Genomic DNA, 16,990 nt, shown 5'->3' on the forward strand with positions numbered 1-16,990 from the left:
AGCTGGCGCAAGGTGGGAGGGTGGGCGAGGGATGAAGTCGCTGAAGCGCTAGTCAAGTAGACGCCTATGCCAGCCTCGTCATTGCTTGAAGCACTGGCGTGTAAATTGAGTGAGCGTCTTCGTTCGGCTCCGCGCGTGTCTAAAGGAGGTTCGTTAATGCTATTGTTGCAATGTTTTCGCAGACATTTACTTGTCTCCGTGGTGACGGATGAGTGGAAACTCCGGCGATGGAAATGGGATGTTTTCTCGAATGAGACGTGACATGGCAGAATACCCGATGTCCTTGCGGATCGCGTGGTTTTATCGACACGGATCAACAGAACGTAACTCAGAGCGATGAAAAAAACACAGCGACGGGAACCCGGAGAATACTATTTCTGCACCAGATGTCATGCAAGTGGCGGGGCGTGGCGGGGTTATTCGAGTATTTAGACGGGAGCACGTACGTAGCCAACAGGCTTTGTCTTTGCCACCACCAGTGTTGAAATGAAATCGATGACGTAATGGTGGCTTCTGTAGAACAATTTAACCTTTTCCTTTTCACGCGAAGATGACTATTTTTCATATGTCTCGGGAAGATAGTTTTTGCCAGTTTGAAAAGTACGCCAGCACGCATAGAAGCTTATCAAATTTCAAAATAATTTTTTTCAGAAATATGTGTGGCAGAGCAACAAAAATATTTTAAAATGCATAAAAATGTCAAAAGTGCGTAATTCTTCGTAGCCAGCTGGTAAAGAGTGCATTAAGAAATACTATATATGAGAAAATATTCAAAACAAAGCAAATTAAAAATATATATTTTGAGAATAAATGGCTCAGGAGCAGTATCAAAATAATGAATGTTCTACAAAATGTTCCTATTCCCACAGACAAAGAAAATTGAAACCAAGCAGCTGTTTTATAGCCCGCGACAAGTGGTGAAGTATTGCTTGGTTTTATTGTGACAAAAGCGAACTCGTACACTTTTCTCAGTAATTATTTTTGTGATAAGAGCCTGCAGGTGTTCCAACAATGAATGAATGCTAGTGATTCTCTCTATTCTCTCTATAATAATGTGTTCTCTCTATAAATAATATTCTCTCTATAAATAATGTGTCCAATCAACTCTCTCTCTCTCTCAGTACTTCAATTTGCAGAGATTGGCGTTGCATTTTATTCATGCATATTTCTTTGCATTTTGCCACATTGTATATATATATATATATATATATATATATATATATATATATATATATATATATATATATATATATATATATATATATGAAGCGGTATGAGCCTTTGGACAGAAGATGAAGAAGCGCGAGGGCCGGGGCAGGGAAGAAGAGGGGGATGAAGTGAAAAATAAAGCAGATTAAGATGGACGCCAGTTCCATACTGAAGCTTTAATGCTGTTCCGTTATTTTAAGTAGGAACACTACATTATTTTGGCGCAGCCGAAAAGGTACCGAAAACGAATGAAAAAGAATTTCGACAAGAGGCATCGAGCAGACATGCCAGACATTCAAGTCACCGACCTCGTACTAGTGAGAAAAGGAATAAGAGATTCCAGTGCCAAATTTTATGGGCCTTACTCTGTGACCAAGACAGCCACCCAGAACGGAATTTTGAAGACTGTCTGGTACACTGGTGAACGTGGATCTGTTGAATGTGCTTCAATTGGGAATGTCTTCAGGTATTACCCCAGGAGGGGTAATTAAAAGAAAGCGGGAAGGGTGAAGCGGTATGAGCCTTTGGACAGAAGATGAAGAAGCGCGAGGGCCGGGGCAGGGAAGGAAGAGGTGAGCCTCGTTTTGAAAGCTTTTCAGCTGCAACAGGAACAGATGCTTCAACAAAACCAAATAATGACATCTCTTATAAGCTCTCTGAATGCTGAGAGACCGACACCTAATTTCGTAGAACCTGATGCTTTCGACGGTGTGTCTTCAAATCCAGAAAGTTGGCTTGATTTCTACGAATATGCCGCTGGAAAAAACAAGTGGCTCTCTGATGAGGCTAAAATCACCAACATGCGCGTTTACTTGAGAGGTGTTGCGCGAAAGTGGTATGAAACATGCATTCTGGAAGACAGTGACGACTCTTGGGGCCAGTGGAGGAAAAAGTTTTTGACTGCATTCCGAAGCAATCCAGTAGAAAGATGGAACACGGCGCTTAATTTCAAGTCTGAGCAAAGCTGCCTTGTCGAGTACTTCTTTGAGAAACGCCGTCTTTTAAAGCTGGCGGAGCCTTTGCTTCCATCTACGGCCGTAGTTGCCTTAATAATGCATGGATTGCACACTAACGTGTTGAAGCAAGTGCAAATACTGTCACCAAAGACTCTAGATGACCTCCTCGCGTGTCTTCAGAACATACCATCAGCTTCGGAAACAAGCATAACCGCCGAGTCAAGCAGCTGTTTCAGTCGGAGTAAATCGGACTGGTCAAGCCGCGCTCAGCGAGAACCGAGCCACCTCGCAACTCGCACAGATAACTTGCCCTGGCGTGTTCCAAGAGGTCGAGTGAATAATATCGACACTGAAGCTCAGGAGTATTCGACAGAAAAAAAACTAATAAACGAGGGTGATCAGTCCCACCCGATGACTCCAAATGAGACTGTTTATTTAAGTTGCTCTAGCCTACTTCACATTCCCGTCAAAGTAGGAAACAAACATATGATGGCTCTGGTAGACAGCGGTGCTTCTGTGTCCATTATAAATGCCAAGCTGGTGGATGCAAATCGCTTGCATAGTGGAAGAATTCTACGAGTACAAGGCTATGATGGAAAAGTAACGTTGCATGATCAGTGGGCCTTGGTAAACATCGAGTTCCAGGGTCAGCAAATAGAGAGCGAAGTGTTGGTGATAGAGGGGGTAACGTACGACTTTTTGCTATCAAGACCAGATATAAAGAAACTAAAGATCAACGTGTACTGGGACGATGTGGTTCTAGTAGAAGGAGTAGCAAGGAACGAGACAAATCAGGGTAGACAAGATAATCTACGAGTTGTCAAGTGCGCGGAGGATATCGCAACGACCTACCCTGAACTTGTATGCATAGGAAGCTATCCTCAGGCGATGAAGTCCCACAAGGTTCCTTTCGAACTCGCTGACAAGACCGTCATCCGGAAAGCACCTTACAATATGTCAAGGGAGCGAAAGATGTGGCTCAAGAAAGAGTTGCAGGAGATGCTAGATGCTGATATCATACGACCTTCGGTATCACCCTTCGCTTCTCCCATAACGATCGCACCGAAAGAAGACGGAACCTTCAGATTATGCACCGACTACAGGGTTCTCAATCGTCAGACAGAACTCATACCATTTCCTATGCCGAAGATCGACACAATTATAGATGAGACCGGGGGTTGCCGACATTTTTCCCGCATCGATTTATGCAAAGGTTTCTGGCAGATCCCACTAACCGAAGAAACAAAAATGTACACCGCTTTTATCACGCCATTCGATCTCTACGAATACAACCGGCTCCCTTTCGGTTGGAAAAACTCGCCAGCGTGGTTCCAGAAGATCATGAACGACGTCCTAAAGCCATTCCTTGGTGTTTTTTGTAATGTGTACATAGACGACATTATAGTCTTCTCCAAAACAGAGGCTGAGCATCAGGACCATCTGTCTCAGGTGTTAAACGCCTTGAGCTTGGCACATCTCAAGGTTAATTTTAAGAAGAGTGTATTCTTTCAACGAAAAGTGGTGTTTCTTGGAAGAGTCTTCGATGGGAACACCAAAAGCACAAAACAAGAGTCCGTCGAGAAGATCTCCCAGTTGAAGAAACCATATGACGTCCATTCACTGCGTGTGTTTTTGGGATTGGCAGGACATTTCCGATCTTTCATAAAGGACTTTGCTGTCAAAACTAGATGCCTCACGCGCTTAACGCAGAAAGAAGTTCCCTTTGAATGGAGTGACGAATGTGAGAGAGTCTACCGTGACTTGGTGCACAGAATTTCTTCTGACCCCGTTCTGCGTATACCAGATTTCACTTTACCCTTTGAATTGAACACTGACGCCTCACATTATGGGACTGGTGCAGTGTTGTATCAAAAATGTATTGAAGCATCTGGCCGAGAAAAGCGACACGTAGTCGGTTACTACAGTTACACTTTCAAGCCGTCTGAAACAAACTACACTACTACGGAAAAAGAAGCACTGGCGGTTCTGAAGGCCGTTGACTACTTCCGCACGTACCTGGAAGGTACGAAGTTCACTTTGTTCACCGATCACCAGGCACTCACTCATCTCTTGAATATGACCCAAACTAAAGGGCGTATCGCCAGATGGGTGAATTACTTGCAGCAATTTGACTTTACCATCTCGCACCGACCAGGACCGCTTTTAACCGATGCAGATGCTCTATCAAGATTGATGGTACAAAACAACACAGAAAAATCTGAAGAAATCAATGAAGTGAAGCTGTGGGAAGGCTCAGAACAACTGGTTTTTACGGAAGGTCGGTATCAAGTCCCACCAACTCTTGTTTCCAAAGTGCTTTACTTGTACCACGATAGCCCAGAATCTGGAGGACACGACGGCTTTTGGCGTACCTACAACAAGTTGGTCAAGAGGTTTACGTGGCCTCACATGAAGAAAGACGTTAGTCAGTACGTTCGTTCATGCCATGTGTGTCAAGTACACAAAGTCAAGTATAAACAGCCTACGGACACCATGATACTACCTTGCCACTCGAACGTGCCTTTTGAAGTAGTTCACCTGGATTTCGCCGAACTTAACAAGAAACGGGAAGGAGTCAGAAAAACGCAAGCTTTTCTGCTGGCCATAGATGAATGCACCAGGATGGTCGCGGCACGAGCAGGAAAAGAAGATGCAAATAGCGTCATAACCCTTCTCGAAAGGGACATGTTTAGAACTACGCGGACAATCGTATGCGATAACGGCCCCGCGTTCAAGAGTGAAAAGCTAGTAAGATGGGCTCGAGATCACAATGTATCGATCAAGTTCTGTGCGCCATACCATCCTGCGGCGAATGGGCTTGCAGAACGTGCCATACGGGACGTGAAACAATACATCAAGATGTACGATAGTTTTCCTGGGGGATGGAAATGTTCTTTAGAAGCAGCCGTAAAACATCATAACCGATCCTACACAAGTGGCTTGGGGTGCAGTCCACAGTACGCTTCTACAGGAGAGACCCCTATTCTGCAGGCAGACCGTGAGTTGGGACTCTTGGAAAACCTCAAGATTGTCGAGGAGAGGCAACAAAAATCACAGGAGGAGAGGTACCGAAAACGAATGAAAAAGAATTTCGACAAGAGGCATCGAGCAGACATGCCAGACATTCAAGTCACCGACCTCGTACTAGTGAGAAAAGGAATAAGAGATTCCAGTGCCAAATTTTATGGGCCTTACTCTGTGACCAAGACAGCCACCCAGAACGGAATTTTGAAGACTGTCTGGTACACTGGTGAACGTGGATCTGTTGAATGTGCTTCAATTGGGAATGTCTTCAGGTATTACCCCAGGAGGGGTAATTAAAAGAAAGCGGGAAGGGTGAAGCGGTATGAGCCTTTGGACAGAAGATGAAGAAGCGCGAGGGCCGGGGCAGGGAAGAAGAGGGGGATGAAGTGAAAAATAAAGCAGATTAAGATGGACGCCAGTTCCATACTGAAGCTTTAATGCTGTTCCGTTATTTTAAGTAGGAACACTACATTATTTATATATATATATATATATATATATATATATATATATATATATATATATATATATATATATATATATATATATATATATATATATATATATATATATATATATATAAGCAGTATCGCGCGCAGTTCTAAAGACTTTTACACTGCTCTGTAGTCAGAGACAAAATGTGCTCTGGTGGCCTTCTTAACATGAGGCAAGCTCTGCAGGTGGTGCCAGCACACAGCGCCTATGTGACGTGTGGACCTCGTACGTAAACAGAGTAGCCATAAAATTGTGCACCAAGGTCAGCAGCTACACACTCGCAATGGTGGAGACAACTTGAGGCCGTAAACAAAGCGAGCCCATGAATGGCTGCGGATGTCTCAGGCTGACGTAAAACATCGTTGCCATAAAGCTTTAAGCTTATGGCGACGTACTCTATAAGCTAGTCTTCATTCAATTCAGGTGCGGTTGCAAGACAGTTTTGAGCGACACGTGTTTTTTTTTTTTTGCAGCGCAGGTGCACAGCAATACACGTTTGACGGCGCCGCCATAGGAGCGACCAGAGACACCAGTTTGGGTCCATTGTCTGATATAACAATACAAGCGAAATCATAGTTGCTGATGACTGGCTGAGAAGACCACCTTCACACTTTACACATGGGGTGGGCCTTCGGAAATATTTTTTTGTTAAACAAATTTTTCATTACTTTTAGCGAAAGCTCTCTATTGAATAGCTGACATGAATTTCTGGCGCTCAACAATGTCATGTTGAATTCCAATGGCAGATCGCGAGCGCTGGGTCGGATTGCGAACGGAGGGTGCAGATCTGAGCGGGATTGCTCTCGTCAAATCTGCGATTGGAACGCGCGCTTCTCGGCGCGAGGAGTTGGTGAGCGGAAATCTAGCGAGGGAGCACGAGAGGGTGCGAGAGAACGCGAGGCGTTTTCCTAGTCGTCCACAGACATCCATCGGTGATTGGATGAAAGGCGAGCGCACAAAATACGTCACGTGAACTTCCGGTCAAATCCGCCGATTTCGGCGGAGCACGAATTCTTGCTCCATGGAGCAATCCGTGACCTATGGTTGCTCTAAATCTGCCATTGGAACACAGAAATCGCGCTCCCAATCCTCCATTCGAATGTGATTGCTCCGCTTAGAGCAGAAAAAACTTGATCAGGATCTGCCATTGCAATTCAACATCAGGTTGCGAAGCTGCACTATAATTTGATATTTCAATTGCGAAGTCAACCTTCGGATGACTCTTCCGATTCCTTGCCAACTGGGCGACAGCAGTGGTGGTCGTTCTGCCATCTTCTTAATTGGTCATTTATGTCCATGTACACCTGGGAGTGTTACCGATTACTGGTCAGTTGCCAGCTTGTTAAAGGACAACGTGATACGGGACGCAAGCTGAAAAATAAAACGAGTATTCCACACTCGCCGTCATAGCCACGAGTGGCGCTGGCAACCACTACCATGTTTCTGTCTACATAAATGGCCCATAATGTGGGCCGGAGGTAGACCGCCTCTGTAGTTGTACCGGCAGAGCATCGGATGCATTATCCTTAGGTTGTAGCGGCGGTACCTGTCCGCGGGAAGTTGGATTTTCGACTGCTTTAATTTCTTTACATTCATATCATAAATACAGCGTTACTGTTTAACGCAAGTACCCTTACCCCTTATGCTTTCCTTGGCCTCAATGTTTGTGGCTTTATTTTTACTGCACATAAATATAAGCCGTTGATCCATTCGAACTGCTTTGTTCGTTTAGCAGGGCTTTGAAACCCATAATAATATGCTTTCAGGGGCGTAGCCAGAAATTTTTTTCGGGGGAGGGGGGGGTTTCACCCTGACCCAACTATGGGGGGGGGGGCGGTAGTTTGAGCAGATTGTGTTTATGTTTATTGTTGCAACCAGGGTTTGCAGGCACCGGAGGTCCGGGATGAAGTTGTCGAGGCAGGAGGAAGAAAGACTTGAAGAGGGTTTATTTACATTATATACAAGGTGAGCTCTCGTACATGACGAGCTCTTTCTTACATGGCGAGCTTTCGAATCAGGAGTTCCTCTCCATGGCGCTCCTCCGAATGAGCCGGGTGGCTCATTATAAAGGGTATGTTCTCTCCAGATTCCTAGATCAGGGAACACGTGCAGATGTTACTGTCCAATCACAGATCACACACAACAGGTGAGGGGGACGAGCATGCACGGCCCACGTGCACGTCCAATATCGAGTCGTGCACACTGCACTCTAAGATGGCGCCAGCGGGGCTCTTCCTCGTCGTGTGTGTGCCACTGGTCGAGGGGTCCCAAGCTCATGACAGCATACATCAAAGTGTCCGCCGATCTGTTCGCTCAATTAGCGGGGCGATTTGTGGCGGCCGCCACGGTCTCTTCCAAGGAAGATGCTGTATTTGTTGTCCTTTCTCGAATGGTTAACGGTGTCGTGGCGACACGATGTCTCACCCTCGGGCTAGCAGGGACAATGTCTGGCGAGCATAGGCAGCCCACTGGTCGGCTACTTGTTTGAGGATTAAAAGAGTGCCGCTCTCTCAATATCAAAGTCGTGAGATTCGTGTATTCGTGAGATTCACGTGAGATTCGTGAGATTCACAACAATATCAAAGTCGTGAGATTCCCCCTCTCTCTATGCGTATGCTTGTGAAGAGAGTATGTAAAAGTGAAGTCATCATCATCCGCCTAACTACGCCGACTCCAGGGAAAGGGCTTCTCTCATGATCCGCCAATCAACCCGCCGGGTCTTGTGCTTTATGCTACCATGTTGTGTCTGCGAATTTCTTTATCTTGTTAGCCCACCCAACTTCATGTCTCCCTTTCATGTGCTTTCTTTCTCTGCGAATCCAGTGAGTTAGCTTTAATGACCATCGGCTATCCTGCCTACGGGCAACGTGCCAGGCCCATGTCCATTTCTTCTTCTTGATTGCAACTATAATGTCCTGAACCCAGTTTATTCCCTGACCCACTTTGCTGTCTTATTTTCTATTAAGGTTGAAGTTGTCCTTTTCCTTTCCATTGCTCACTGCGTCGTCCTAAATTTAAGCTGAACCTTCTTTGTAAGCCTCCAGGTTTCCGCTCAGTAGGGAAGTACCTGCAAGATATACCTTGCTCTTGAGGGTTAGTGGCAGATTACCATTCGTGATTTGAGAATATTCGCTGAATGTGATCCACCCCATCATTATTATTCTTGTTATTTCACTCTCATGGTTCGGCTCTGCGGTTACTGTATGTCCTAAGTAGACATATTTCTTTGCAACTTTTAGCGTCTCTTCACCTCTCGCCAAGTGGTCTTTTCTACCGAGACTGTTGCACATTACTCTAGTTTTGTGCATATTGATTAGCAGACCTACTCTTCTGCTTTACGTGTCCATTTCAGTCATCATGAGCTGTGATTCGTCCAATGAGTTACTCATCAAGGCAATGCCATCAGCGAATCGCAGGTTACTAAGATAGCCTCCATTAACTCTTATCTCTAACGCTTCCCAATTTAGGGCCCTGAAAGCCTACTGTAAACATACGGCGAATAGCATTGGAGAGATAGTGTCGCCCTGCCTTACACCTTTCTTTATTGGGATTCTGTCGATTTCTTTACGGAGAACTAAGGTGGCTGTGGATCCACTGTAGATTTTTTCGAGTATGTTTATGTATGGTTCGTCGATGTCCTGATTCCGCAGTGCCTGGATGGCTGCTGATGTCTCGACTGAGCCACACGCCTTCTCATAATTATAAAAGCTTTGTATAGGGGTTGCTTGTACTCCGCGCATTTCTCTATTACCTGATTGATAGTATGAATATGGTCTATTGTGGAGTAGCCTGTATGAAATCCTGCTTGGTCCTTTGGTTGAAATCTGCGACCTTCAAATAGAGGTCGCAGGTTCGGTTCCTGCCAACGGCAAGTTATCTTTTCAACCACTTTCCTTTCTTCATATTTGCATTACAATTTGGTCTAATAACTCCATCTATACTTTCCTTGGAATTATTGTCTGTTACGTCTCATTAACATTGTGTGAAAACACATACTTCCCCCCATACATATACATACATACATATATATATATATATATATATATATATATATATATATATATATATATATATATATATATATATATATATATATATATATATATATATATATATATATATATATATATATATATATATATATTACACTGCTTTCGCTTTATGACCACCAAGTCGCGGGATTGAATTCCGGCTACAGCGGCTGCATTTTCGATAAAGGCGTAAATGAAGTACACTCTAAAAAAATATCGAGTACAAATGGTGTCTTTTTGTCCCACAACAATAATCGTCCTCAGGCTTGCGTGTGCTTCCTTTGCTGAAAACTCGGCGCTGGCCACTTTCCTATGGAGAATGCAATGTAACCCTGGCAATGGGCATGTCGATCGTGACCGGAATGTACCGGGTGCGGGGCGATAGCGCAAGGATGGAACGCAATATAGATGACGATTATTGTTGTGGGACAGAAAGACACCCTTTTTACTCACTCTTTTTTTAGAGTGTAGGACCGTCTGCTCAGATTCGGGTGCAAGTTAAAAAACCTCAGGTGGTCAAAAGTTCCGGAGTTTCTATAAAAAAAACCCAGGTGGGTGAAAGTTCCGGGCGCCTATTATAATTATAGGGTGGTTTTGGGACGTAAACCCCACGTATCAATAAATAAATAAATAAATAAATAAATAAATAAATAAATAAATAAATAAATAAATAAGTCAATCACTCAATCAATCAATCAGGCTTTTGACCACCGTATTTTTATTTATAAGCTTAAGTTACATGATGAGTATGTTAATAGGTATTTCTAAGGTTATAATTGGCCTGCACATTTGCCTCTATTGCACCTTTGTCATTAGACACTTCGGAGTGTGTTTAGCCGTTAGGGCATAGTAAAGATATGGGTCAATATACTGTACACACGCATACAAGCGAAGTTTGGTGGATCAGCCAAATGTTCGCGCATATGTGTGTATGTTTAGATGTTAGCAGAACGTGGGAAGGTTCAATAGAATTGTTGGTCTCGTTTGAATATATCTTAGGACACGTACGAATAGACACACTGTAATATGCTTGAATGTGGGCTATCAGACCTTGGAACTGTGTCTGGTTTTTGCCAATAAAACGAGGCTCTGCCTATAGTAAACAATATTGCAGGGGTCGACTCCGGCGAGATCTGTTCCGGCGGGTACACGTATGACTACCGCTGCAGCATTAATACGGTCGCCGAGCTAACTTATAACGCCCGCAGCCGAGATTACAGCCAAAATTCTCTGAGAGCCAAAGCCTTGACGAACACCGCGACACGTTTTCGTGTGTGGAGACATTCTTCCGTGTAAAAGCGCCCAGGAATGATATTGTGATGATAGCACCATTTAGTTTCTAAATCATGTCAGCGCGAGGCGACACACACACACACACACACACGCACACGCACACGCACGCACGCACGCACGCACGCACGCACGCACACGCACACACACAAAAGGTGGGTAAGTGCTTGAAGGGTTGCGCGAAAAAAATTGGGAGAGGGGGTCTGAGCCTCCTCCCCCAATCTGTGCTTCCCTTGGCTACGCCACTGTACGCTTTGTATCTAGAATTTACCCATGCAACCAATTTGTCAGAGCAGATTTTTTATCTTTATTGTTACAACGAATATCGCATATAACAGAAAAACTAGTGGTCATGACAATGCTGCTAGGCTATTACGAGCTTCGACTGTGCTGGATAAAGGCTTATTATAACCCTGCAAATTGGTTTACGTTGGAATCCCAGCCTTCTGTGTAATCAAACAACGAATTGTAACGTGAACCCTTAATGCATAATATAGGCTCATTGGTGACTCTAAAGCGAATCACCTTCTTTAAACAGCAGCGTTGCTTATTCCGTTATATTTCGATGAGTCATTAAGTGTGCGAAAAAAAGCAGGCGTGAACTGTTCTTGGTCAAGTCACTAGAACGTGCCTTGCTGATCTGAGATCACACACTCTTTCCTCGGCAAGCATCGTTCCTTGGGTTTGTATTCATGAAGAAGCTGGGTATACCGGACATCCGCACAAGATGTAACTGCTTGACTGGGTGTTAGCATAATTTGAGACCGAAGGTGGGGCACTCAAATAAAAGAAAGTATGATATAGCAGCGATAGGGGATAAACAAACGTTCTGCGAGATTACATGTAACACAAAATGGCAATCATGCCTTTCTCTGTTTATTTTGTACCATTAAATTAACCGCTTTTCCAAAGCATCGCTCACATGTGTACGTTTATACATATGTGGTCTGTTTAATTCCCCTTTCCTTAACCTTATTTCAAGGAACGAAATTCAAAGGCACTTCATCGTGTTTTATAAATGAAAAACGCACTTTTATAAATGAAACCACGCCAACGCAATTTAGGATTTTCCCCTGGCGAGATCATTACGTTGACGTTTATTGCCAGGCGGCCATTTATTGCACTCATTCATGTACTTTCAAAAACACACTTCAAGTGTATCTGAGCAGCAGGGGAACCAGGTACACAATGTCTTATAGGACACCATGGTCACAATACATGCCGTCCTTAATCACTGCGGCTTGGCATAGTTTCTTGGGGAGCATAATGTTCGGAAGATAAAAGAAATAGAAATACAGACACGTTTTTTGAGTCCGAGCAGTGGATTGAACTATTTCTTCGGGCATGTGCTAAATAGATACATTAAAGTTAATGACGAATATGCGCTTTCGTCAAATTACTACGAACTTTCTAAGGAGGTCTGTGGATAAGCTTAGATAAGATCAAGAGGCCGTATTCAATATGGAGGAGACAAAGGGAACGCCGTTGATCCACACTCTTTCCCGAGTTCGGGATGACGTCATTGGCAGCGTGTGCAGCGGCGTACGGGTGCGTGACGTCACTGCGCAAATGTCTGACGCCGAAAGAAGAAGAGGCAAAAATACATACATGAGAAAACAGATACTCCTTCATATCAAACATGTATCCAGCGTTACCCAGGCAAAACCACTTTTTCACCGCATGAAATGCTGGGTTTATCAAGCATACCGAAGCCTATTGAATATATCGATTCCGCCTGCGCTCTTTGATGTATCACTATATGCTAAGTGGACTCAACTGAAGAAAGGCCACGCTACTTTATTGTTTATTGTTTGGTGTGGCATTTACAAAATCGTACTCCTTTCCGCAATGGAATGGCCGACAATGCTATCTGCGATGTCTGTAATTGTGAGGAGACGCTACGCCACATACTGTGCGACTGTCTGGTCTACAATGTTCAGAGACAACCACTTGCGTCCATTACAGCCCGTCTTGACAATAGACAGATGTCTGCTGAATCAGTTCTAGCATGTCGTCGGAAAAAGGCATTGCAGCTGAAGGTGACCAAGGAACTGCCGAGGTTTTTGAGGAAGACGGACCTGTTCAAGCCGCTGTGAGAGTAATGTCGAGTTCCAGGCAATATTATTAGACCCATACTGACTAGGTGCTCGTGCTGTGGATGTTTATATTTCTGTCTCTTTCCTCTTATTATTTCAATCTCCCCCATCCTTTTCCCATGTGCCGAGTGGCAAACCGGTTATCTTGGACTGGTTGACCTCCCTGCCATTGCTTTTTTACCATTCTCTTCTTCTTTACATATAAATTATTGCACATATTGAGCTAAGGTGCACTGTAAACCACTGTCGCTAAAACTGCTTGAGTAGAAAAAACGATGCGGCAAGAAAGCAAAAAAAAAACAAAAAAAAAACACTCCGGTTACAGTGAACTGCTACAGTCAACACGCTCCAATGTCCACGCCATTTGTCATCATTAGAGCATGTTGACTGTAGCATGTTCGCTCAATCTCGCTTATTGAGAATTCGAGACAGAGTGACGCGAAAGAATTTATTAGGACGCAGGCGAGACATCGTTACCTACTAAGTGTAGTTTTGTTTTCAATAATTTGAAAGCCTTCCGTTCATCGTTTCATGAGTGGAGATAAATTGATACGCAACGAACGAAACGTAAAGATTTTGTTTAATTCAGCTACAAGGAAGCTTGGGCACATCGAGCTACCTTATATATCAAACTACATATTTTTCTTTTTTTCGCATAAACGTAGGCCTCTTCGCGATACCGGGTTTGACATTGAGGGTAAAATGGAACTCGATAAATTGTGTCACAGGAACTGGCTGTCGCCAAAAACGCTTGCTCGCAAATCCGAACACACACAAAAAACATAATACTTCTCTCGTGGATGAAAACACTTGGGACAACTAGAACACCCGAGAACACAACAAGAACGACGGGTAGTTCAATCACGCGACAAAGGAGTTTTGATTGTGAATATGCTTAAATGCGATTAACAATACGCGGCACGAGGAGCGCAGAGTAAGGTGTAAGAAGATGCTTTTGTGATTCCGCCGATGATAAGGCAAGATTAAGCATCAATACTAAAACATTGATATATTGGCACATGCGGGCGAAACCATAGATCAAGAAAGCATCCGCCCAGGGCTGAGTGGGTGCCGTTATGCAAAGCTCTCATTCGTTGTTTATGAGCAAAGAATAATAAGCTGGTTGTGTCGCATTGGGGCCTTGTACATACGCATAGTCTTCCTAAATGAGGTGTGTGTGTGCTGTCATATTGGGGTCCTAATGTTAATTGGTACAGAATGTGAAGAAGCAAACGTGAACACACATACAGGTTGTCATGTAGGTTCACCACGCCAGCGATCTCCTGCATTATAATTAGCAGATAGAAGACGGAGCATCTGAAAGCTGTCTTCGTTGAGTGGCTCATTTAGACGCACATAACACGCTAACTAGTAATCATCTAGGTACGCTGAAGAGGTGAGCTGAAAGTTACAGTTTACCGCCTGCGGTTTTTTTAACGCGTGTTGCATTGCGAATAAATAAGCTGACACTTTCGCATTCATTTAGAGCATGAAAATGTAGCAGTCGAGGATGGAAATCTAGCCGGCGAAATCACAAACACTTTGAGAGAATCATGGTCAACCATGGTGGACTCTTGTGTTGATAGTGTGGATCAAGAAGGCTAGAGGTGCGGGAGAGCAATGTTGAACACGGGAGAGGGGAGTGGGTGTTGCGTGATCTTGGCGTTAAAATACGCCAGATAAAACGTGTTCGCGATGGGATACATAAAGTTGGTGCATGCATATTTCATCTTGCGCTGTGCGCAGAGCGAGTTTGTTGCATTGCGACACACTTTCGTTTTCTTTCGTAGCACCGCGTACGAATGAGAATTGTGAGCGCTTCAAGAGTAGTTTAAGGTCTTCGATCACAGTGTTGAATCTCGCAGTTTCTCGGCTGCGCCCTCATCGTTGGTGACGACGACGACCTCGTTGAGTTCGGAGGGCTTTTTGCGGAAGCATATGTGGTCCACCAAGGCGCTCGTGAAGCAGTCGCCCAAGCAGTTGTTGGTCGTTCGCGCGCGGTCACTGCGCGAATAGAGAAATGGAAATTAGGTTCACATAATAAGATCAGATCGCACTACACGTTACCAATAACATTAGTATATATTTTCCTCTTTTGATCTGCAAAAATATTCTGAATCTCTGCTGAGACGTTCGAGACTCCCCCTGCTAATCTATTGACTCGTCTATATTGCAAGAGTTTCACTTAGTAAAGAAGTCACTATGTGCCAATGTACCTTTATAGTGGTGGACATCTAGCGAGGATAATGATATCGCATATTCTTCGTCTTCTTTGTGTTCTTTCGCATCTGTCGCAAGTACCTGCGCTGCCATGAATAGTACAGCGATTCAATGAGATCTAAATACTCACTTTATGACAATTAAACTTATACAGTTGCCAATTCTATTTTACCGATAAAGTAGGATGGATTCGTGGTTTCAATTCAAACGAGAACTCCCCACTACCAACTAACCACCACCCGGAACATATATGGGTCGGGGTAATGGCAAGTCACGTCGGATATGCTCAGGCGGGACAACGACCGATCTAGAGCTTGCTGTCACCGCTACTTCCTCGTCACAATGCTTTGAAATGTAGCGCATAGGTCGCATACTCACAGTAGCCATTCGACGGTGAACAGGAGACTGACATCGCTGACCGGTGCGCCGATGACTGACAGCGTCATCACCATAAGGAACAGAGCCGCGCTGGGAACCGATGTTGCTGCCACGCTCACAGCTGTCGCCGTGATTCTGCGCAATGGTAGAGATAGCGACGCAACTTAAGCCTAGTGTGACGGTTAGCACACTAAAACACAATTATAAGCAGGAACAGCAAAAAAAGTGGTATTTCGTGCTTTAGTTGCCGTGTAATAGGGGAATAAAGTGCTAAACAAAGACAGCCATGAGAACAGCTGCATACGGTACTACATGTAGTTTTTAAGTAGGCCCCGGTCGTTTTCTCACTGCTTAGGTACGATCAGTGAGAAAAAAAAAGAACATAATCTCCTCTATCTAATCAACCTAGAAGGCCACCTTATTTCTAACCAACTTTAATTTCACACTCAGTGTCCTGCGCGTGGCACACTTACAGGACGGCGAAGTAGTCTCCCGACGAGATGGCAATGTCGTTGAGCTGTGCGATGAAGATGCTGCAGACGGTGATGAAGAGTGCAGTGCCGTTCATGTTGACCGTGACTCCGACGGGGACCACGAACCTCGTGACGCGCTTGTCGAGCCCGCAGTTTTCCTCCAGGCACTTGAGCGTCAATGGCATCACGGGTGCACTGCGCATGCGTCGTCGCTCATGGAATATGCTTTCTCATTGGGACAAGCAGCGAGACAAAGGTAAACCAGTGAGATAAAAAGTTCTGCTCCACTCGTCAACTTTGAAGGCAAAGCATGGTAGACTCGATAAATATTCGCAAACAAAGGGCGTGCAGCGAAAACATTTTATCTTTAGATGTCTTACATCATGTTGCTGTATTGCCTTTGTTAGCAGCATGACCAGCGGCATTGTCTAATACATTTGACGACACGCGTAACCCAATTATTCTGACATGTTCAGAAGTTCACTGAATGACACGAGCTACATCGAGTGAGGCATTCGTAAACTTGACACGGTGGTTAAACGAAGCTATGCGCCGTGCTGCCATCTTATATATGTTGATTGAGGGTGATTTCGCTGTTTAAGACTAACTTATTACGAGAAATGCAGAGGGAGTGTACGGAATTCATTCGTATATGATCTCTGTGTATGATATAGCCTCGCCGATACAGCGTCTCTTCTCTTCCGTAACAATGTTCTTCACCGCAAGAGCGATAACTCCAACTTAAGTGGCAGCGATAACCCGAGTCAGTGAGTAAGAGAGTTTTTATTGCACATGTGAAGATGCGGACAAAAACAAAA

The 16,990-nt window shown here is 44.3% G+C and overlaps 1 protein-coding gene and 1 long non-coding RNA gene across 4 annotated transcripts in view; one reads left to right on the top strand and one right to left on the bottom strand.

The window, feature by feature from the left end:
* LOC142806517 (uncharacterized) overlaps positions 1 to 16,990 on the top strand; it is a 484,058-nt gene that overhangs the window by 5,410 nt on the left and 461,658 nt on the right. The window lies entirely within an intron of this gene.
* The window catches only part of LOC142806428 (putative sodium-dependent excitatory amino acid transporter glt-6), a 59,048-nt gene continuing 56,824 nt past the window's right edge, over positions 14,767 to 16,990 (bottom strand). For all 3 annotated transcript variants that reach the window (XM_075891269.1, XM_075891268.1, XM_075891267.1), the window contains exons 8-10: positions 16,173 to 16,367; positions 15,700 to 15,834; positions 14,767 to 15,105 (exon numbers count right to left, since the gene is read on the bottom strand). In XM_075891269.1, the coding sequence (XP_075747384.1) occupies positions 14,946 to 15,105; positions 15,700 to 15,834; positions 16,173 to 16,367 (490 nt within the window). In that variant the 3' untranslated portion in view covers positions 14,767 to 14,945. The remainder of the gene's footprint in view (positions 15,106 to 15,699; positions 15,835 to 16,172; positions 16,368 to 16,990) is intronic.

Source organism: Rhipicephalus microplus, chromosome 1, assembly GCF_043290135.1.
Source record: "Rhipicephalus microplus isolate Deutch F79 chromosome 1, USDA_Rmic, whole genome shotgun sequence".
Lineage (NCBI taxonomy): Eukaryota > Metazoa > Arthropoda > Arachnida > Ixodida > Ixodidae > Rhipicephalus > Rhipicephalus microplus.